The following is a 23,310-nucleotide window of genomic DNA, read 5'->3' on the forward strand; positions in this document are numbered from 1 at the left end:
GTAAGGACCCAACCCCCCCCCTCCCCCCCCCCCCTCTTTTTTAATTTCTAATAAACAACCCATATGTTTTAGCTATAAGGTGCATGATGAAATTGGAATGACAGATCAAACGGACTCTGAATTTAGATTGACACACCAAGCTCCACCCCTTCCACATTGGACCCTCCAAAGTGGAAGGTCCATCGTCAGCATTTTACCCCAAGCCGTTAAAATTCATTTATAACCTACTGGTGGACCCAGGTGAGCGATGTGGTGCGTGGGTCGATTGTTCTACAGACAATAAATCAGACAGTTAATAAAATCGACTACTTTTTCGTCAGTACGTCGAAACATTGTTTAGGCAAGTTAAAAGTGGTCTTGTACTAAGGTGATATATTATAATAAGTTTAAATATTTATTCAACAGCAAATTCCAAGTATATTGCTTGTTTCACTTTCAATATCTTAATAAAACGAATTCAAAAATCAATGTACGGTGCTTTGTGAATATTACTTGGATTTTAGCAGTGTTTAATAATGAGAAACATACAATAGTTACATTGAATGTTGGTGCCGAACTGTTCAGTTATTCAGTTCATACGTCTACATTAATTATCCGGACTTAAATGCGGATTTGGTTTTAAATTTAGGAGGAACAACATGGCGACTTCGGTAGAGAGATGGATGTGTGACGAGCTTTCGAAGCTCGGTTTGCCGGCTTCAGAGGATAATGCAAAGTAAGTTGTATGAGAAAACTTATGGTCATCTAATTTCATTACGCAAGAACGTTCTTTATTGTAATCAAGTGTCGCAAAAATATCAAAATGGGTATTAAGCGTTTTTCCTGCTGTCCTGTTGTGCAATACTTCACGGCCCACAGCTGTTTTCATTGAGCTTAGTCAGCATCTTACATAGTCAGTTAAAGTTGCTTACATTGTATTAAAGTGGTAACATGTAATGTTTATTTATTGGTTTTGCAGTAGTAAAATTTTGTTCCTTTGTATAGAGTGCCATATTTTTGTTTTGTGTCTAAAGACAAAAGACAATCTATAGTCATTATTTTTAGTTCAATCGATTTTTCGGACTAATGATGAACCATTTCGACCTTCTGTTGCCCAAATTTAGAAAAGATAGCATTACAACTACTAGTATTATGACAAACGTTTCTTTCCTTTTCTTTAATTTATTGTTTATATGTTTCTGTAATAGAAAAGGAGGAATGAGCTACAGCAGGCGCAAACCTGGACCCTTCAATTCAAAAACCAACGTTCTACTAACTGAGCTAAAGGGTTATATCATATACCTAGTAGTGTATCAGCCTTGATACACATGTTTTGGACTAGGTGAGACAGCAACCGGAAGCTTGGGCTGTATCGCCCTTGGGGCTGATATTTCTCTGTCTCAGCCCGTCATCAAGGGGGTGTATTGCCCTCAAATTTGAAATCGATAATTTCCATATATCTCCGCTTTAAATTAAAACTAGTTTGTAAAATAACGATAGAATTACGAATATATAATACAAATTATCACCTTACACGTCTGAATATTTTTATTTATTACCGAAAATTGAAAAATAATAATTCAAAAATAGCGCCAAAGAGTGATGTGTATCCAAGTAAGGGGAGGTAACCTACACAACGCTTGTGTATTTAGAACAATAGCACGCTTTATTTAATATCAATCAACGTTTAAATTATGGAGGATATAGAGAAGGATGGAACGAGACTTATTCTTAGAAAACCAGAGATTAGACTGTAAAAATTAAGGTGTTAAAGTAATGGACGCGCTTATGAACGTTCTCAAACAACTTTCTAGTTGCTATAGAATCTAACAGTATGGATCTTTATGAATGGAATCTGACTGGAAACTTACGAAATCCCAGTGAAAGAATTTGACTCATAACGAAGCTGCGTAGGAGGGAAGTTTCTCTCTCGATAATTTTGAATTCTAGAAGATAGTGCTTCATTTCAGACGACAGACTCCCTTCTACTGTATTTCAAATGACGATGGTTTGTCAACAAAGTCCGACAACTCTTACAGTTTTAACACATATAAAAAGAAATAAAAACGAACAAGTTTTGCAAATCCGAAAAAAATCTTTAGCTTCTTCATGATAAATCATATTCCTAATTTGGAATTTAAATTTGAATTAAAGTCTTTGATTTTAGATATATGATATAAACAACATCACACTTTTGTTTTGATCTCGTCCCTGGTATCAGCCCACGGATGGTATCGGCCCGCGCCCTTCGGGCTTGGGCCGATACCAACCGCTTGGGCTGATACCAGGGCCGAGATCAAAACAAAAGTGTGATATTCTATATAACCCGCTAGCTAATGCTAGTAGGAGTGCGGCAGTACTGAGCATTTTGATACATACTATTACACTCTTCTTCCTTTTCTTTTTAGATTTTTATCCCTTAGAAATCTAACACGATACTCTCATAACCATTCTATGTGGGTTATTTAGTTGGGCACCAAAGTAATAGAAGAGGAGGAATTAGCTTCACCAGGCTCGAACTCGAGACCCTTCAGTTTAAAAACTAACGCTCTACCAACTGTACTAAAGGGTTAACCCACTAGCTAGTGCTAGAGGACCGCAGCAGTACTGAGCCTATATATACACTTGGGGTCAGCCCTGGGTCAATTTGATTCAGTCACTGTTTTCACTTTATAACTTTTCCAACCGTTTAGGGTATTATTTATTAGTTTGACGGATATTGGCACTTTGGTCAAAAAATTTCTTTTATACCTGTATCAATAAGATTTTTGCTGGTCCTACTCTTCTGCTTAACAATTTTAAATAGAACAGGAATATGTCAACAAACTGTGAAGTTGTGTCTGTTTAATTGTAAGCATACAAAATAAAGTTTTCTGAATGTAAAAAATTAAAGGTTAACCTTGAAAGTAAACAATACAACAATACACATGAATTAATTTACGAAATAGAAAATTATTAATAAGTGTATTATCACAACTTTGTCTGCCTAAGGCGACGATCAACATTTATGGCGAGACTGGCTGTTCCTGGAATAATTATTACAAACATATTCAGAATAAAGCGTCGTGAAGCAAAGCTATGAGTAGTGCTTCAAGATATACCGAGAAAAATCCTCTCTGGTTACCACAGCATTTACAAAGTCATACATACTCACTGTATTACATACTATTTTTGTTGACGTATCAACTTTTTTCGTCCACAATCACGTCTCCTTGCATGGTTATGCCCAGTTGCATATTCCAGATATCTAACTCACATTAAAGCCAGTTTTAACGAATCTTGCTGCACAATGAATAATATCACAAGCCATTCCACGTATTTTCCTCTTGTTTTTAATTCAGCTGGTTTAGATTTCTACTTTCTATATGTGTTTAATCTATTAAATTCAGGTCAATAGCTCTGCATCAACTGAAGGCGCATATTAATTTTTGATATTGTTGCTGTTATTGTTGTGTATTTATATGGTCCTTCAGTTACATTATTTACATTTTTTATCAATGACACTTCAGGTGTTATGATTTGAAAATATTTTATTTAAATGATAAGAAATGAATTTAATAATTTTTCTTTTGATCGACATATCAATGGAAAAATTGACCAGAAAACTTTTTCATCAATGCGTTATGCATATTGATGAAGTTTTCCGGCCAAATTTTCCATTGAAACGTCAATCGAAGGAAAAATTATCAAATATATTTCTAAAGTCTATCAAAATTTATTGATACCAAGAATTGTGTGCCTTCTTTTAGAATGTCTTTTATTCAATCTTTTGTTTTGAAAATTATTTTCTTGATAATTAATTTTTGAAGAAAATTCAAATGATATGGTCAAATTAGACACTAATGAATTGCAATAATTATCATTTTTGAATTGTATCTCATGCAGGTACATTTTAAGCATTGGAAATGCAGGAGAGATCCAGGAATATATGTTGGAGCTGTTAGATGGATCTGATCCTAGAGTTAGAACATTCATCAGTCAGCTGATACAGAAATGGAGACCACAAGAAAAACCTCCTGATAATATCACTGTAAGTTCATTTTATTGGGTCATTTAAGCATTAAATGCTTATTTTTGGTCTTATAACACAACAGGCCTGCAGACAAATTGAATATGGCGCATTAGTGCGGTATGATAATCTGTGTGTAATATTACTGAAGGAGATGATGTAAAAAAAATTATATTTATATTTTGTGTAACTTCTTGTCCTGTTTGCAAATGTGATTTATGCCTCAAAATTACTGTATTATCATAAGTGTAAGATAAAATGCATGAAAAAGTCATTGTAAGAGCCACAATTGTGAGCTTTGATTTTCACTTGTGATGTTGCAAATTCACGTCGTTGAAGGTTTGGGACGTTGTAGTAAATCTCATCATTTAATCTTTCAGTACCCTGTGTGTTACAGTGTAATAACTGCATGAAAATATAGATTAATTGTACCACCAACACATGTAGATTATTAAAGTTCATTATATGTAAGCTAATAATGCACTTACAAGAAAGAGATTATTTTTATGAAATATTTTTTATGGTATCATTACCTGTAATCTAGAATAACCTGTATAACTTTGCATGTAAATTTTAGGTTTACCGCAAATCTGATCAGGACAGGGAGTACATCAGTGGTAAAAAATCAGCAAAGCCTTCAAAGAACAACAATGCTTCTCAACCACTTGTCAGTCAAACTGAAACAATACAGGCAGATCAGGTATATCTAATAAATGTTTGCAAATGTGCAGATTTGAAATTTTGAAGAACTTTGGATATTGACACAATTATGCTTTGAAAATAGAATATGATATTATCAATTGGTTTGATAGCTCACAACATTTTCCATTATTATTATATTATAAATAATAGACATTTTAGATAAAATACAAGAATTTTTTTTTTTTTTACATTTAGTCAAATCAAGAATCAAGGAAAAAGAAATTTATACCACTGTTTAGTCAGGAAGGACAAGCTAAATCTGTGATAAAATTAACAGGTAAGGAAATGGTGACTGGATTTCAATGATAATAAACTAATGGAGAAAATAAAACATATTTTTAAAAGATTAATCAGTTTATTCATTAATATATTTCACATATTTTTATGTGAAGAAGATGTGATTTATTATACATACATGTAAATATTTTTTTTTCCAACAGGCAGACATTCTTGTGAATGTCAAGCCACCAAACACAAGCTGATTTCCAATTGTGTGAGGTGCGGGCGGATAGTGTGTGAGCAGGAGGGGTCAGGGCTGTGCCTCTTCTGTGGCAATCTGGTGAGCAACGCAAGCTTGTCTCTCAGACAGTGAAATAGCTTTAATGCAAAAGTTATTACTTGGCCTTGTAACATGTGATAGGGCAGCTGAAAATTAATTGAAAAGATTAAAAATAAACAGCATACATCATTTTCATTCATTTTTACAGTCAAGATATTTGACATCAGAAAATGAAAGGCATGCAAATTTCTTTGCAGTAACTTGATAAAACTTGTTCAGATTGAAATTTTTCCTAGCTTTTTCCCGCATAATGGAGGCTGTTAAATTTTAATCTACCGTAGTCAGTTATTGATCGTATTTCATGGACATTTGCTATCATTTGTTGAAACTGTAAATTCTGAGTATTTCATTCTGCAAATTTTGTATCAAGTCGGGTATTTTTGGTCATAATTTCATATAGTTCAAAGCTGTCTGAAAAATAAAAGTGAGATTTTAAAACCTTGAGGGTTGCTTCTTGCAATTTTATTCAAATATTATTTGTTCAATCTGCAGTATACCAGGTTTGTACAATAAACGTTGTTAAGTATCAAAACCAGGTTTGTACTATATACATACATTTGTACCATAATATTGTTTACTATATATACTTCTTGTATATACATTGTTGAATAACAAAGTTTGTACCATACACATTGTATACTTACCAGGTTTTTGTCATATTATTGTTTACTAACCAGGTGTGTACCAAGGAGGAACAGGAAGTGCTTGATCGTGGATCTCGGAAGAGTGAGCAGTTACGACAGCGACTGATGAAGGATCGGGGACAGGATGACTACGAGAAAGCCGTACAGCACAAAAACAAACTGTTGGAGTTTGACAAAACCAGGTCAGATTGTGTAGTCTTTGTAATGCTTGAAAATATCCAAAATTGTTAAGAGGCTTTAATTGTACCTAGACTGTGGTGAATGTATATCTAATTAAGTATTGATTGACAGATACTTTTCCAAGAGTGACATTTTTGTGAAGGATACATGTTTGGTTTTACCAAGATTCATCTGAAGTTTTTGTATATTTCTTACAGTGTCAGAAGAACACAGGTTATAGATGACGAATCAGACTACTTCTCAACAGACAACCGCTGGTTAAGTAAAACAGAGAAAGCAAAGTTAAAGAAACGAGAGGAAGAGTTACGAGCCCAGCGTCACGCATCAAGAAAAGACAGGAAAATTACGCTGGACTTTGCGGGCCGCCAAGTGATAGAAGAAAGCAATACAGCAGGAATGAACATGTATGATGTCAATGATGATGTCATCCAGGAAATTCACTATGGAGCAAAATCAAAAGCTCCTCCCACACAGCCAGGAAATCACACTGATTTAGTCAACCCCAGCATCAATGTACCAGGCCCAAAGGTAGGGGGAGAGGAGTAGAAGGGGGTCAAAACCATTTTAAATATTGTCATATTTATTTTAAAAAATAAACTGCTTTGTATAAGGATATAGGATATTTTAATTTTAAATCAAAAATTTGTGAAATATTTCTGTATTAATGATATTAATTTATGTCTAGATATTAAGGAAGATCTGATGGACAATATGTTGATTATCCAGCCTCCTATATACACATTTAATGGGAATTACTGTTTGGTATTTATTTTAATTTTTTTGTTTGAATAGTTTGTAGCAAGTGCTATGGAGACACCTGCTGTAGGTAGACCCCATAAAAAGGAGGGGGAGATAAGAAGGGAAGGTCTACGACTTCAAGACAGAGAATTACAGGAAATGTCTGATGAAGGCATGTGTTTGAGCATGCATCAACCGTGGGCCTCATTGCTTATCAAAGGCATCAAATGGTAATCATCTTCATATGTGTTCACAACTATACCAATATAAAAAAAAAATCTATTAATATTTACTCCATAATAGAAAAAATAGAAATAATAGAAATAGAAAAAATAAAAATAGAAAGTGCATGCATTGTTCATGTTGACTATGAAGTAAGAGATATTAGTATGATTAATACATGTATTCAGAAATTAAAAAAATGTTTATTGCAATATAATTCTTTGAAGTGGCCATAAAGGTAAATGCTTTTGATTATTTCAGTCATGAGGGTAGGACCTGGTACACTGCCCACCGTGGGAGACTTTGGATAGCAGCCACGGCCAAACCACCGGCCCCAGAGGAGGTAGCAGAGGTGGAGCAGTTCTACAGATACCTGTACAAAGGTGGGCTTCTACCTCTAAATCTTGTATAGCCTACTTGTATAGCTTGTGTAACCTGTCTTTGTTACCTGGATGAAGTGTAGTTACTGTAAAATTATTTAGTTCAAGAAAGAGAAATATTTGAAGTCTCTAGAAAACTTATCCTTTGTCACAATGGACTAATCTTTGTACACCTTACTATGAAATACCTTAGTTTCCTTTTATTACACAAGTCAAATATTCCCCGTATCAAATTGTGAGATATACGATTGAAAGTGCCAAACATTATTATAATTTTATTTGGTTCACAACTGATAGAAAAATTATGGCCAAGATTTTAAAATTCCCGAAGAGAACTCTTTGTAATTTTATTGGAATGATAATTCCTCGTGAAATCTACAGTATCTAAAATGCACAATACTCGTCAGTTGACATGTTATACTCTTTGGTTTTATCATACTTTCATGTTAAATACTGAAATCTGATTGGTTTAGACGCAGTTGATAATCCGTTCTATTACCCTCAGCGTTAGCAACACACTTGGCAATGGGTAACATAACGAATTGTTACATGCGCGTAATTCAAGTCATTCCTATTGAATTGAATTCGGTTGACAATGGTTTTCTCGTGGTGTCAATTTCAACTGTTACCCTCCCAAACAGACACTATTTATACATGTATATTGTTCATAATATTCACCAAATGCTTTGACTGTATGTTCTCCTTGCTTCAGACCCCCACCTGCAGGGCCCCACTCACTACCCAGTTGGCTGTCTGTTAGGCTGTGTGGACTTGACTGACTGTCTCCCTCAGGATGAATACAGAGAAAAGGTACAACTTCAAAACACATGACAGCAGTGTGTGCATGGACAGTTTTAATATGTCAGCTTAGGCTTCTATAGATAATTTTTTGGATGTAACTACCAATTACAGCAGATTCCTTATTTTTCGCGAGTACTGATTTCTGGGATTAAACGGCTATGTTATATTATTCCAGCTATGCGTCAAATCGCAAGAATATGAAATCCTGAACACAAGATTTTTATCATAGTTTTTTTTGTTTACATGTCACTTTTTTCCTTTTATTTGGAATATGTATGTGCAAGTTTTTGATTGACAGAAGATTTTTTTAAAAGAAGTAATAATTTTGACTTTCATTCTCATTGTAGTTTCCAGAGGGTGAATCAGCGTCTCCTTTTGTGTTTATTTGTGAAAACCCCCAAGAACTGGTTGTGAAATTTCCCATCAAGGGAAAACACAAGATTTGTGAGTTACTCTATTTTCTTTTCTCTCCTTTTTATGTTGAATACAATATTAATATTTAAAATATTTTTAAGTTTATAATGAAATGACAGAAGCACTTTTTAAATTAACATTCAACTCAAATTATATATGATAACATCAATATCTACAGTATGTATTTATACTTATAAATTTACTTACAAAATATGAGAGTTTACATGTATGTACAAACAATCTGTATGTGTAAATTGATGTCTTAGAATGGAAGAGCAATAAAGATAACGTCGCATACATTAGAGTGAATTAAAACTATTAATATGGCATTAAAACTTGTTTCTTTATTTAAATCTTTAATTGTATGTTTAACATGTGCTGACAGTTTGGGGTATGTTTTTTTTGGCAGATAAACTAGATAACCATATATTACAAGCTGCTAGAAAAGGACTTAGATGAAGAAAATTACATTAGTGTTCAAGGAAATAGCAGTCAGACTGACCTGGTGCAATGATTTATCACAAAGAGACATAACATTGTGTTAAGAATCACATAACCTGGTACTGTTGACAGAAAATTATCTTTCATTAAATATATTTGATTTGATCACACATGTTACTGCATAGATACTTCCACCTTTTGAAAGGTCAAGGTCAAAGCAATATTTCAAGGTCATTGGAGAGGTAGTGCTTCTCTGTTATTGTTTCTATTGTTATTGCATGAATTTTATAATGTGAAGAATAATAATAAATGTTATGAAGGTTATGGATTTATGTGATCTTTTTTGAGTCGGCTTGCGAATCGAGCGAGTCATTGTTATCATAGCCGTTTCTGCGAAAATTTTGCACTACATTATTCATGCGCTAATGAAAATAATGCATGCATTAACCTCTTTTGTTTGCGTGATTGCCAATTTGAAATGGTTAAACAATCTTATGCATTGCCAGTCTGGCAGGCATTGTCAGTCTATCATTGAAATGTCAACAGAACGTGTTGAATCAAAGTACTGACACGAGTTGATGATTCAGGAATCAGACCTTTGATTTTGCATCTGTGACCAGCAGCATCCTATGCCACTTTTAAGTGGGGGGGGGGGGGGGGGAAGGGGGGTTACACAGGAATAGGTAGAGAAAAATATTTTTTTTCTGAAAACCCAATTGGCCAGAATTGCTGAAACTTGCATGAAATCATCGTCAGGTACTGTATATTCGCTTTTAGCGAGTTGTGTATTTTTTTTAATTATTATTTTATCTTTCTTTTTTTTTTTGGCAACATTTGATACCTTGGAGAGTAAAACAGGAATAGAAAAAGTATTGTCATAATTACTAAAACCAAAAAAATGGGCTTGCAAGATCTACTGTACTTAATTGTCAAGATATTTTGATTTTGATAATTTAATGGTGATCAGGGTTGTGGCTACTGCTGCTAATGTGAGCGATGTGACCCTGGCCTCTTGTTTAATTAACAGGTATTCTCAAAATTGTACTTTTATTCAAACAGTTTTACATGTTGTTAATCCATAATTCTCTAGACCTATGCCCTAGACAATCATTAGGCCACACAAGAGGTTCAAAGTTTGATGTAGATTTACATAGATAAAAACAGTTGTGTGAGATCTTGTTGAGAACTACAATGCGCAATATGTGATACGACTATCAAAGTCTCCTGTTGCAAAGGGGCTTATTGTGTGTTCACAAATGAATATCTGGAGAAATATTTGAATTTTTTTTTGTTAATTTAGGTTATATTTTGTATATGACTCTATACGCTGGTTTTATTATGGCTATTGATGCTCAGGTGAGCGATGCGGCCCATTGGCCTCTTGTGTTATTATGCTACGTTGTTGATCCAAATGCAATGTCATGGAAACTCGACAAAACTATATTCTTGTTTCTTTTACTTTGCAATCAGCTAGTCAAACAGAGGCCCCACAATAAATTATGAAAGACAATAGCCGTACAACATCTTTGGTGATGCACGACTCTCCTTCTGTCCGGTTGTCTTCCGGATATCTATACTAAACTGAGACACCCTTGAAAAAGTGTAATGCATTTTGTGACCAGTCTCAGATAAACTCATTTGTGGAACAAACCTAAGAGATGAGTTAAAATAGAGGACAGGAGTGGGACAAGGATGTCTGCTCTCTCTCCTATTTTCGCATTTTGCATTGACTGGATCATGGAAGAAACCATCAGAAGTAAGTGAACGGAAATTAGTTGGATCATGTCGGAAATGCTGGAATATATGATATACATGTAGCACTGCTTTCACACAGGCACCGTCACATGCACCACTCTCCAATATTTAGCATGCACCACAAAGGAGGACCCCAAGCACATATCCTGATTTTTGGTGCATGTGCTGATCTCCGTCGATACAACTGTAAAAGAGTTTCGCGTCTATTGTGGAGAGTTTTGCTTTTTATCGCGAAAGATTCTCGTTTGTTTGTTTTTTGGTTTGTTTTTTTTTTCTTTGCAAAAGTTGTGCGTTATATCGGCATTTTCTCGTTTTTATAGCTACGAAAATGAGCAGAAGCGACTTTTGTAGTTTGGTATCAAGATCGTGTGAGAAAAAGTGTATAAGGTTATCGTTTTTTTTCTCATATCGGAAGGAAATACGTATAGGTCGCATTATGGAGGTTTCCCATACCTCCCTAAGGTTACAAATGAAAATGTCGTATTTATAATGTACGAGATAGGTAAAGTATAAGACTTTGTTTGGGTTAAAGGCAACTATAAATCGGTCTTAAGGTTTCCGTAAATTTCCAGGCTTTGGTACGTATATATAATGCGTGAATGTTCTAAGCATGCTGTGTGAAGGACAAAAATAGACAAACATGACCGTTCTACACTCTGTCCAATGTTGTGTAGCATTGTATATGTAAGGTGCTCACAAATTACACAAGCCACGATAATGACCGACAATAATGAGAATAGTATCCTTTGTTTGTCGTGGGCACCTGCTAACTTAGTGCAACTTCCCATGTGAGAACAATTCTGGAGACCTTTTCATTCTTATTTTACTGTCATGTCTTTTGACGATATATGTACTTTACACAACAATAATCGCCCTGGTTTGAATACTGCAACTGAACGACCCAGCCCCCAGCCCCTCAAATTAAGTTTTGATTTATAAATTAAGACCTGCACCAACGGGGCGAGTTTAAAAAGGGGGGGGGGGGGTGGATTGTGGATTCCAAGTCACATCTATTGAAGAATAGATTCAGATCAAGATTCATTGATTTGAACAGAAGAGCTTACAAATTTAATTAATGAGTGAGGAACCATTCCAAGATCATTGTAGTCGAGCACGTGATCAAATTCAATAAAGACCAAAGGGCTTATGATAGATTCGATCACGTACAATACGGCGCAAAGCAACCACGTGATGCTGCTGAACTCGCCGAATGATGGAACAACGAAATTTGATCATTTGTAGTTCTATCACAAAGACCCTGGAAGAATGTAAATATTCTCCTAAAACTCAATATTTAATGATGAACAACATCAGTGAATTGCAGATGGTTGATATGGAAGGGGTTCGGTTTATACCGCTCACAAAGTACCCAACGCCGCCATAATTTCTGCTCATTGTATCCATACAGCAAAAGCACAAGATGAGCACACTAAACTTACTGATGATAGCTTTGTTTTGTGTGTGGTTTTTTTTTATAATTCCTAATTTTACGTACATAAATGTTCGTTATCAATTATATACCCAGCAGGTCCTGGGTCCCTTGCATTAATTTTAAACGATGAAGGATGGAGGTGCAAACTGTTAAGCACAATTGTGTGTGTGTGTGTGTGTGTGTATGGGGGGGGGGTGTCGGTAGGCAGATCATACATTTCGTCTAGAGCAGACGTTCCGCTTGTTTTGATTTATTTGCACGAAAATTTTGATTTTACGCATTTCTAAAAAAGTATCCATGCAAGTTTCCATGATAACAATTTGTCCATTTCCCTCGGGTAAAACAAACATATATAATAACGAATAGTTAAATCGGTCATTCAGCTATGAAATCAACTTAAAAAAAACCTTTTATAAAATTCATTTGATGAAATTTTCCTCTTTAAAATCCGTTTGAAATAATGCTAAAATTAAAATTATCATCTACCCCACGATTCAAACTCACAGCTTCTTTTTAAAAAAAAAATCAAACCAAAGAACAAGGGACGTTATTGGCCAAAAAATGCCGTGTTTTAAAATCTAATGATACCTACCATTTTAAAAAGCCAAGAATAAACAAAACTCAATGGTATATGATTTATTCATATAACTTTAATGTAAGTATGATACATTTTACGTTAAACACGGCGCCTTTTTAAAACGAAACGTCGACATTTTACGAAGCCTTTAACGCGGCGTCATAAACATGACGGACAGGCTTAACTGGATTTTAACACAACCAAATATTTCTCTTATTTTTTCTAAATTGTTTTGGGGTGTTAGTATTTATTTCCAAACTTTCCATTCCCTTTGTTTAGAATGAGAATTTCGTATTAACTAACCCGACATAGTTAGGGAATCCGTACTGCAGAGAAATACTCGAAAGCCAGTAGAGGTAAATGAATATATTATTCACATCCACCAAGTATGATTCCCTCTATTTTATTAGGAAAATGGATTGTACATTCATAGCTCTGTTGAAATTGACAGAACAGAAATATAAACGATCGATCCAGTTCTTACTAGTGTATCGATCGGTCATAACCTTCAGCAACCTAAGAAAATCCCGGACTACACGAAATAATCATGGTGATGTCAGAATCAAATTCCAATAGGAGACGATTTGGCTGTTTCTTATACTTAACGTACTGATGTACGTAACAATAATTTTGTTAACTTTTCTGACTTTTTTCAACCAATTTATTAATTTGTTGATAAGAAGATGTAAATATAAACAATAAATTAGCGATCAATGCAGAGAAAAAGAAGGGTAATGTAATTTTTTCTGCAATCTCGCCACCTTCATTTACCGCATGAATCACCATAGAAAGCATTTCATTGTTTAATATCTTACTTATACTTTGTTATTTTCTTGATTTTTTCTAATACACAAACAACTCTATGTAATTTAAGACAATCGACGCGCGTGGATAGAACAATTTAGCAATTTTATAAATGCAGGAATTTCACAAAGAAAATCATTTACCAACCGGTACAATAATATACAAGAAAACTGATTAATTAAAGAGATGAATAATATAATTTCACTTCTAGCGAGTATTAAGAACGAGCACATGTCAATGCACTTTCTTTTCAATCTAATTACGTGTGCTTTGTATAGATAAAACCTATAAACCTGGTCATAGATCGTCTACAAACTTTTAGTCATTGTGTGGAGATCGTTGTTTAAACCGTGAGTCTAGAATAAATAAAATTTATTCAAATAAGACTTTAGTATAGAATATACAAATTAAACTTCACGCTCGCAGTGTAAGAATCATATCAAACATAACAAACAATGTAAGACTAAGTTATTGCTGATCATACTTCTATTATCTTCGGACTTGAAAAACAAAGGAACGATACGTTTTTGTTGTCGACTCGCGGAAGGAGCATGTGATGCAGCAAACGGGCTGAGTATATATATAACACGTGCACTCTGAAACTGCTTGGTTGAATTTCATCATAATACTACATGTAGTATGCTATTGTGCATTATTTTATCGTTTCTTGGAACAAGTGATGTAGTCTATAAACAAAAGGTTTTTAAGTGGTTTAATAAAGATGAAGTCTAAAATTTTAGACAAGATCACGAAAGACCATTTATCTACTGATTCACTAATTCTGCGCGCAAAAAGAAATGAATATTTACATTTTTCAGTGTCTTTGCCTGTATCGATTTTGTACTGTACAGTCCAATAAATTCAAATGACGTATAATTGGGGCGCAAGTGGGGTTTGTTTATTTTTATTCAAATAATTAATCGTACAATTGCTGAAAATTATATGAATATAAGTAATAAGATATCATTCTTTGAATATAATGAGGTGACAATTTCGGTCAGGGCGTGATCAAATCTATCATAAAGCCCGTCGGGCTTTATTGGATTTGATCACGCCCCGACCTAAATTATCACCTCATAATACTCAAAGAATGATTCCGTATTCCTTTAATTAAATATATCGGTGTATGAGACATGTGCATGTTTTATAGAAGAAAAAAATAGATACTTGTAAATATAAAAATGTTTTATCGAAAGAAAATATAAGTTGAATTTAACTGCATATATTGTTCTTATCGAAAAGGTATAATTGTTTTCATTAATATTTTAGATTTGTTATCGCTGAATAGAGTAAAACCAGAGACACATTCCCAAAAACGAGCAACGGCGGACTTTTTTTGGGGGGGGGGGGGGGGGGGGTAAAAATGGGATTAATCGGGTGACAGTCGGCAGTTCATCAGCCGTTGTCTTGGACGATGTCGTATTCATTTTTCGTCGGCCGACCAATTTTGTGTCCATCGGGCCAAGTTACATTTTTTTTCTGCGTCGGTGGCCGATTTCTTCAGTTAAACCAGTCGTTTAATACAAGTAGTCCATCGAACAATTCTCGACCATCTTCCGACCTTCGGAAGACAGTTCTTATGTCTGTCGTCGCTCGGTCGATCGACATTTTGGCATTTGGATTTTCTTAAATGTCGGCCGACTGACGATCGAGGGTCAACTGGTCTTTGGGGCGATTTTGACAAATCGGCTGATGCATTGACTATCAACCGTATACGGATTAGGTTTAACATTTACCGGCTATCGGTTAATATATAAGCGGCGGTCAGGCGCGGAACCATTTTCCTCGATAAATTGAAGCAATGCCCACGAAGTTACAGGTGAATATTCAGCAATTGCGAACTTGTCTATCTAATCGGCCGACCATCGGTAATAGTCGAAAGTAAGAAAAGATCACGGAAGACGAAGACAATACGACAATATGTCTAACGTCTGTTCTGGTTTTACGATTGATTTAACCACTTTAATCACATATAACGCATACACATGGACTTAAACATAAACTGTTTACTTAAAGAGGAAATTATTAGTGCTTTAATCAATCCTTTCAATATGTCGGCGATTATTTTATGTTATGATTTCAACAAAAATCCACTGTAAAAATTTTATATAATCGTTTACATCTAAATAGTGTGTGTGTTTTAATTTTCTATTTATTTATTTATCAATTTATTTCGGTTGCAATTTCTATTTCTTTTTTCCTTTTGGCTTCTCTTACGTATACAAAAAATTATTTTAGATTTTTACAAGATAAACCTCTTTTGCCGGTAAAAACCGCGTGTTACGCCGAGTAACTGTCCGTGTCGGATCGCGTTGTTTGAATTACGTTGTTAAAATGTGCAATTTTCTAATCCTTTTTGCTAAAATTCACATTGTTCACAGTTATTAACCGTCACCATTTTCAGTATATGAATTTGTTATGATACAGAAAATAAGTATGTTGAATATAAAAGTGGTTAATGCATGTGAAAGGTTTTAATTTCAGCAAAGACTATTCATATTTCTATATATTAGAACAATTTTTGGAGATCATTCCATGTTTAGCGTACACTAGTGACGTCATAGTGAAAAATGACGTCATTTTGGTGCCTGTAGAATTTAGCCAGCATCGAACTTAGTACAATGCACCACATCAAAAAACAAAACTAAGACGTAAAAAATATGATAAATTTTGAGGCCAAATACGGCTAATAACGTCCCTTGTTCTTTGATTTAAAACAAATTTTTATTAACCAGTGCATTTACTTCATATATTCGTACAAAAAATAATTATTTCCAGTTGAAATGGATAATTGGCAGATGATTGACTTGAACCAATTACTTAATAGTATTCATGACACAATTATGAAGATTTTTCAGCGCCGGTGTCATGAAATCTGAGTTATCTAATTCCGTAACCTTGTCTTCAATGGAAATATGATAAGGTTGAAGAATATAAAAGGCACGATGGAGGCCAAATATCGTATATTTTGGCGAGTAGGCTCAAGACCAACACAATGTTACGGACTTTATGCGGAATTGCTCTTTTTGTTGGTAAGTATATGGATGATTATAGTAATTATCGGTTTGTAAAAAAAGTTACAGATCTTTCTCAAGTACAATATAACAATCATTTAATCGAAACATTATGCTTCTTTGCTGTCGATGACACCTTCATTATCTTGTACAATTAAGGTGAAACACAAAAAGTATATTAGCTTAAAAAATGATAGTTTCAAAATTTTTTTAATACATTGATTACACCTATTTACAATCGCCTATCGAGCTATGAAATAAAATCACAAAAATTGGGGTTATTCATATTCGAAGATATGGGTTCATAGAACCTTTTTAATCTTTGTTTTTAAGACAAATCTTCAGAAACAAACATCTCAAAATTAATAGCATACTTAACCAATTTAGCTTAAAATGATACGGAAGTCCAATTTTCTTTGCTGAAAAATTCCAATGTTATGGAAACATATCTTGTTTGAGGTAGCCTAACATATTTGAGCGTCTTTCTTCAACAGTAACTGTTTCTGCCTTTCCAAATCTTCAAGAAAGAGCCGAATCATGCACAACAGCCGCCGATTGTGCTAACGACACCTGCCATGACCAGCAGGGAAATGTCGTCTGCGCCATTCACCACGGAGATACCGGAGTCTGCCATTGTGAGCATCACCACCACCACACACCACATCCCCATCCCGCCATCCGAGCTGAAACTTGCACCACAGCAGCCGATTGCGCTAATGACACTTGCAAAGATCACCCAGGAAATGTCGTCTGCGCCATTCACCACGGAGATACCGGCGTGTGCCATTGTGAGCATCACCACCACACACCACATCCCCACCCCGCCATCCGAGCTGAAACTTGCACCACAGCAGCCGATTGCGCTAATGACACTTGCAAAGATCACCCAGGAAATGTAATCTGCGCCATTCACCACGGAGATACCGGCGTGTGCCATTGTGAGCATCACCACCACACACCACATCCCCACCCCGCCATCCGAGCTGAAACTTGCACCACAGCAGCCGATTGCGCTAACGACACTTGCAAAGATCACCCAGGAAATGTAATCTGCGCCATTCACCACGGAGATACCGGCGTGTGCCATTGTGAGCATCACCACCACACACCACATCCTCACCCCGCCATCCGAGCTGAAACTTGCACCACAGCAGCCGATTGCGCTAACGACACCTGCAAAGATCACCCAGGAAATGTAATCTGCGCCATTCACCACGGAGATACCGGCGTCTGCCATTGTGAGCATCACCACCACACACCACATCCCCACCCCGCCATCCGAGCTGAAACTTGCACCACAGCAGCCGATTGCGCTAACGACACCTGCAAAGATCACCCAGGAAATGTAATCTGCGCCATTCACCACGGAGATACCGGCGTGTGCCATTGTGAGCATCACCACCACACACCACATCCTCACCCCGCCATCCGAGCTGAAACTTGCACCACAGCAGCCGATTGCGCTAACGACACTTGCAAAGATCACCCAGGAAATGTAATCTGCGCCATTCACCACGGAGATACCGGCGTGTGCCATTGTGAGCATCACCACCATACACCACATCCCCACCCCGCTATCCGAGCTGAAACTTGCACCACAGCAGCCGATTGCGCTAACGACACCTGCAAAGATCACCCAGGAAATGTAATCTGCGCCATTCACCACGGAGATACCGGCGTGTGCCATTGTGAGCATCACCACCACACACCACATCCCCACCCCGCCATCCGAGCTGAAACTTGCACCACAGCAGCCGATTGCGCTAACGACACTTGCAAAGATCACCCAGGAAATGTAATCTGCGCCATTCACCACGGAGATACCGGCGTGTGCCATTGTGAGCATCACCACCATACACCACATCCTCACCCCGCCATCCGAGCTGAAACTTGCACCACAGCTGCTGATTGTTCTAACGACACCTGCCATGACCAGCAGGGAAATGTCGTCTGTGCCATTCACCACGGAGACACCGGCGTCTGCCATTGCGAGCACCACCACCACCACACACCACATCCCCACCCCGCAGTCAGAAACGACAAATGTTACAATGATACTGATTGCTCACCGACTACATGTCACGGTCAGGATGGGATTATAACCTGTGAAATCCATCACGAAGGTCATGCAGGAATATGCCATTGTGCACGTGAGTAATTGCTCTTTTTTAAATATTAACCGTTATTATAGCATTGAATGATTTATTTTTGACGTCGTCGTGTCAATAACTGCCGTCAGGTGAGCAGACAAATTGAATAACGCGCGTTAGCGCGTTATGATTATTTGTCTGCTCACCTGACGGCAGTTATTGACACGACGACGTCAAAAATAAATCATTTAATGTTTATATTTACATTCCCTTACTGAAGAAATCAATTGTTTACTGAAATAAATCGATATAAAGTGAAGACCACGGAGGGAGTAAATTAGTAACAGCAAGAACAGCTGATTTGTAATACCGGTTTAAACTGGTTTTCACAGAGACCGTTGAGATGAGATCGACGAGCATGAAAATATAATCCATGAAAAATAACTATTGAAATGTTGCTTTTAACAATAAAGTAAACTGTTTTGTTGAATAATTATAAAACATGGTGTTTTGACAACATTTATGAAATACAATTTTTAACCGATTACATAGAAATCACTGTTTGAGAACTACTTATGTAAATTACATGTAAATTCATACGCAGTGAATAGGTGTTGCATTTAGAGGCATTTAAACATCACGGAATTTAATGGAAAAACACAGTAGAATGTAAATATTGAAAATTAAAGCGGCAAAATATGACGAATTTATATGAACATGTGTGAATTATACTTGTATACAATTTTGTTTTCACAGATGTACAATACTCGTTTGAAGATGAAAATGATGAGTAAGGAACACTCTCTACATGTAGATCAACTATTACATTTCTCATTTTAAAATATATATCTAATTCATAATACTATTATACACTGTATAGGTTTTTCTTTGTTAAGTTATATATGTGTTTTCTGTTTTGTCTGTACAATAAATTGTGCTTTTAACGAGACTTTGTGGTTTTACATATACCGGGTATATTTAGGAAATAAAGTACGAGTTATCGTGAATGTTGCAGAATAACCTCCGAGGTTAAGAAATGTTGTTTGAAATATAAAAGCCGAGGCGTTAGCCGAGGCTTTTATATTTCAAACAACATTTCGAGACCGAGGAGGTTATCCTGCAATATTCACGGAAACAATAACTTTATTTCTATTCTACTAACAGCCCAGTATTTCTACAGTTCGTTTCTCCTATAGAGAGACGATCTATGTCATTTTGACGGCTGTTCCGTGTAACCCCAACGGTTTTGTTAGTAATATTTACATGTGTATCGATCAAAGGAATCACATGCAGACGACAGAATTTTTCTTTGGATTTTTAATACTCTTCACTTATTTATAAAATATCTTTGAGTTGTATTCCTAATATTTTAAGGGAAATTTAATACGATAATTACTACACGTTATATATTTTATATAAAAACACGCAGTGAAAATGTGCTAGGGAGGTCCTAGGAACAGCCGCATTGATCTCTTTAAAATAAACTAAAGAGGCAATCCACATCGTTTTAACTGGAACTAATAGGTGAAATTGACATGGTTTAAAAACTTTTTACGGTTTGAAGTTGTACTTTCAGGATCAGTGCAAGACAAGTTATTTCTGATCTGATAATTTACTGATGACGTCCGTGGTATATTGGAGAATAATTTAATTCTGGTTGTAACGCGCTTTCTGATTGGTTAAAAAATTTATTTCATATCGTATAAAGAATGTTGCCTACGTCATAGTAAGACTAACGTCAAAAACATATCAGTCCGCCTGACGTTACGTTTGAATTTTGTACACTTTGATGTCATTTTATAGATCAAATGACTGTTTTTATCAAGAATTGATAGCAAAAAAATTAAATTATAAGGAATGAATTCAATTTTTATTAGTTTTAAGGGTCAGTAATATAAAATACATGGTTACTGTCTTGAAATATATGAATTAAGCTATATTTACGCGGGTTAAGAAAACGTGACAGAGGGCTAGGCTTGCTGAATCCTCTTCACATTTTCGACCCGAGCCCAAACATACTTATACTTCGAGACATTTATGTTTATTCCACAATATAACATTAATTTTACGCATCAAACGAGCTATTTTCAACAAACTTCGCTGAATATCTTCAGTTGAAACTATCACGCCATGGCGTGAACCAAGCAAAAAGATGACGTCACAATCCAAATGAAACGCTGCGCGAAAGCGTGCGTACTCGTTCTGTACTCGGCCTCGTTAAACCACTATACGATACACCATATGTTTTTTCATTCAATATTTATTTGTTTTATACGATATAAAATGGTTTGGGGCAGTTTTAAAATTATTATCATATTCAAAGTTATTATTACCCCCATAGTAAAATATGCGATGTTATGATTCCTTAATAGTGCACAGGTGCTCGAGGACAGGACCAAACCACCCCACCCTACCCTAAGTTTCTAGACCCCGGGACTTTAATGTTATACTTACTTTATATTGGTAGATATATATCATGCAACACATGTCATCCATGTTTTAAACGATGAACTCTTTTTCTTTAATGCCTCCAAAAGCCATGTGGCTCATGTGTGCACAAAAGATGCAATGTACAGGAAATAACGGGAATATATTGTACAATGTACAAACAATTACCTTTCGAAATGCATGTTAAATCAAGTAAAAAATGAACACTTAAGAAATGAAAACAACTTATATGGCATTTTTATCAAATTTATCCCGTGTTTTTTGTTTAGAAAGTATAAACCATAATCTATGCATAAATACGATACAGACAAAAACAATTATATTGTATGTAATTATCATTCCTGGACACATTCCCGTTTTGCTCACATTTTCTCTTTCCCAACATTTCAAAAGTTTCAAATGCATCACGGGAACAAACCGATCACATCACAATCATCATTCGATTCATTAAAACTAAATCTAACTTTTGTAAAAAAAAATTATTTTTAAAAATCTGTTTAGTAGCAACTGTTTTCTGTTGATGCAAATGCACGTCAAATACCGTTAAAATCCAGTCAATTTGAAATCAGTGCTGTTTGTAGAAAAAAATTCTTTTGCCCACTGTCTTTAGACGTACCGTGATAAATAGTCACTGACGACATTTCATTTTATCAAGATGTACATTCTTCATAATACGAAGATTTTTTTTTATCTTCTGATGATCCTCATTGCGCGTCAAAAACAGTACAGTAATTTTTTTTTATTGATCATTCATCTAAAAAAAAGAAACTCATAAAAACTGATTAAAAAATAAAATCTTCATCAGAAGTATTTATTTTCATTTTTAGACGGGGTCACGTGACCCCGTCTATTGGTTTACTGTGAGACGAAGTCTCAAACCGGAAGGCACGCGTAGAACACATGAATTGAGTCTACGCGTAAGGAAATAGTGCAGAAAGTTTTTATTTATTTCAGTAAATATGTATTATAAAAACACGCATTAAATCTTTTCAAGCCCTCTGTGTATAAACAAAATTCTATTTAGAAAATAAACAAATAGTTTTATTGATCAAAATATTCTTGCTCATGTTTAAATGTGGAATGGGTTACGTAACTGAATGCACAGCGCCGTTCACGATTCAGTTGGTGTACGAGCTTATTAATCAATAGAAGAGGTTGATGGTGGAATCGAAATTAAAGTTCCCAAACGCAATGTGCTATTTTTGAAAAGTTGTGAATTTTATTTTGACAATCTTTCACCTTAATACTACCAAACTTCATGCGCAAGCCAAAGTTAAAATCGGGACGGGTTATACACAGATGTTTTACATATTAAATAGGTGTTTCATTGGCTTCCAGTCTACTTGCGGTATGACTGCTGTTCGTCTCGAAAGGAATATTGTACAAAGAAAATAAAAACATGTCTGAATTTGCCTTCTTTTACGTTGACTCTTTAGTTGATTAAACTAAATTTAAATTTTAAACAATGCATTGTAAGCAAAATCTATAATAGATTAAACATTTTGGAAGACTTTTTTTTTTTTTTTTTTTTTTTTTTTTAATTTATGTTTTTTATTCATGACTTTCACAGCTTTCTTACATAATACATTTCTTTTGGAATCTCAACATTTTTTTACATACAATATACATGCAAGAATAGATATATAATAGTTCACAATGGTGTGAAAGTTTGTTTTTTATGTTTTTAGTGGGGGTGATAAAGGACAGAAAACATTGAGTGAAATAATATGCATATAAACACAAACAAAAGAAACAAAAGAAGAAAAGCAAATAAAAAATATAACATGCACACCAACTTATAAATTGACAGCTCTAAATTTAAGGATTTTCCAATATGTGATTATAATATACACAAACACCAGCATGAACATAATATTTAGCACGTACATGTACATATATTTATTTATGAGAGAAAAGAAGGCGGAGAGAAAAAAGCTGACGGGGCAATGGTTGCTTTGCAGCATAGCTGTCTATCAGGGTTTGCTTATCAAAAAGATTTATTTAGATATTTTAAAAAAGCATCATACATTCTTTTAACAAATAGTTGGGGATATAGTAAAGACTTGCTAAATTCTTTCAATAATATTCTCCAAGTGTCTCTCAAATTTTTCAAATTCACAG

The 23,310-nt window shown here is 35.2% G+C and overlaps 2 protein-coding genes across 2 annotated transcripts; both read left to right on the forward strand.

The window, feature by feature from the left end:
- The first annotated feature begins 501 nt into the window (after positions 1-501).
- Positions 502-9,393, forward strand: LOC105343332 (activating signal cointegrator 1). Its single transcript, XM_011450651.4, has 12 exons — positions 502-715; positions 3,865-4,009; positions 4,566-4,688; positions 4,886-4,967; positions 5,131-5,249; positions 5,927-6,075; positions 6,271-6,601; positions 6,866-7,041; positions 7,295-7,416; positions 8,126-8,223; positions 8,562-8,658; positions 9,038-9,393. Exons 1-12 carry the CDS (start codon positions 639-641, stop codon positions 9,085-9,087), a joined length of 1,569 nt encoding a protein of 522 aa, XP_011448953.3. The 5' UTR covers positions 502-638; the 3' UTR covers positions 9,088-9,393.
- Positions 9,394-16,547: 7,154 nt separating this feature from the next.
- On the forward strand, positions 16,548-19,690 carry LOC109620592 (protein eyes shut homolog). The gene is made up of 3 exons (XM_034469561.2): positions 16,548-16,669; positions 17,146-18,801; positions 19,498-19,690. The coding sequence occupies exons 1-3, from the start codon at positions 16,633-16,635 to the stop codon at positions 19,533-19,535; spliced, it is 1,731 nt and encodes a 576-aa protein (XP_034325452.2). The 5' UTR covers positions 16,548-16,632; the 3' UTR covers positions 19,536-19,690.
- Positions 19,691-23,310: the final 3,620 nt, after the last annotated feature.

Source organism: Magallana gigas, chromosome 6 (genome assembly GCF_963853765.1).
Source record: "Magallana gigas chromosome 6, xbMagGiga1.1, whole genome shotgun sequence".
NCBI lineage: Eukaryota > Metazoa > Mollusca > Bivalvia > Ostreida > Ostreidae > Magallana > Magallana gigas.

What these genes read in the sequence shown, in the direction of transcription:
- LOC109620592 (XM_034469561.2), top strand. Translation starts at nt 16,633, where the DNA reads ATGTTACGGACTTTATGCGGAATTGCTCTTTTTGTTG. An exon ending in CGGAATTGCTCTTTTTGTTG is followed by an intron (nt 16,670 to 17,145) that starts GTAAGTATATGG and finishes TTTCTTCAACAG; the next exon opens with TAACTGTTTCTGCCTTTCCA. An exon ending in AGGAATATGCCATTGTGCAC is followed by an intron (nt 18,802 to 19,497) that starts GTGAGTAATTGC and finishes TTGTTTTCACAG; the next exon opens with ATGTACAATACTCGTTTGAA.
- LOC105343332 (XM_011450651.4), top strand. Translation starts at nt 639, where the DNA reads ATGGCGACTTCGGTAGAGAGATGGATGTGTGACGAGCTTTCGAAGCTC. An exon ending in GCTTCAGAGGATAATGCAAA is followed by an intron (nt 716 to 3,864) that starts GTAAGTTGTATG and finishes TATCTCATGCAG; the next exon opens with GTACATTTTAAGCATTGGAA. An exon ending in ATCTGTGATAAAATTAACAG is followed by an intron (nt 4,968 to 5,130) that starts GTAAGGAAATGG and finishes TTTTTCCAACAG; the next exon opens with GCAGACATTCTTGTGAATGT.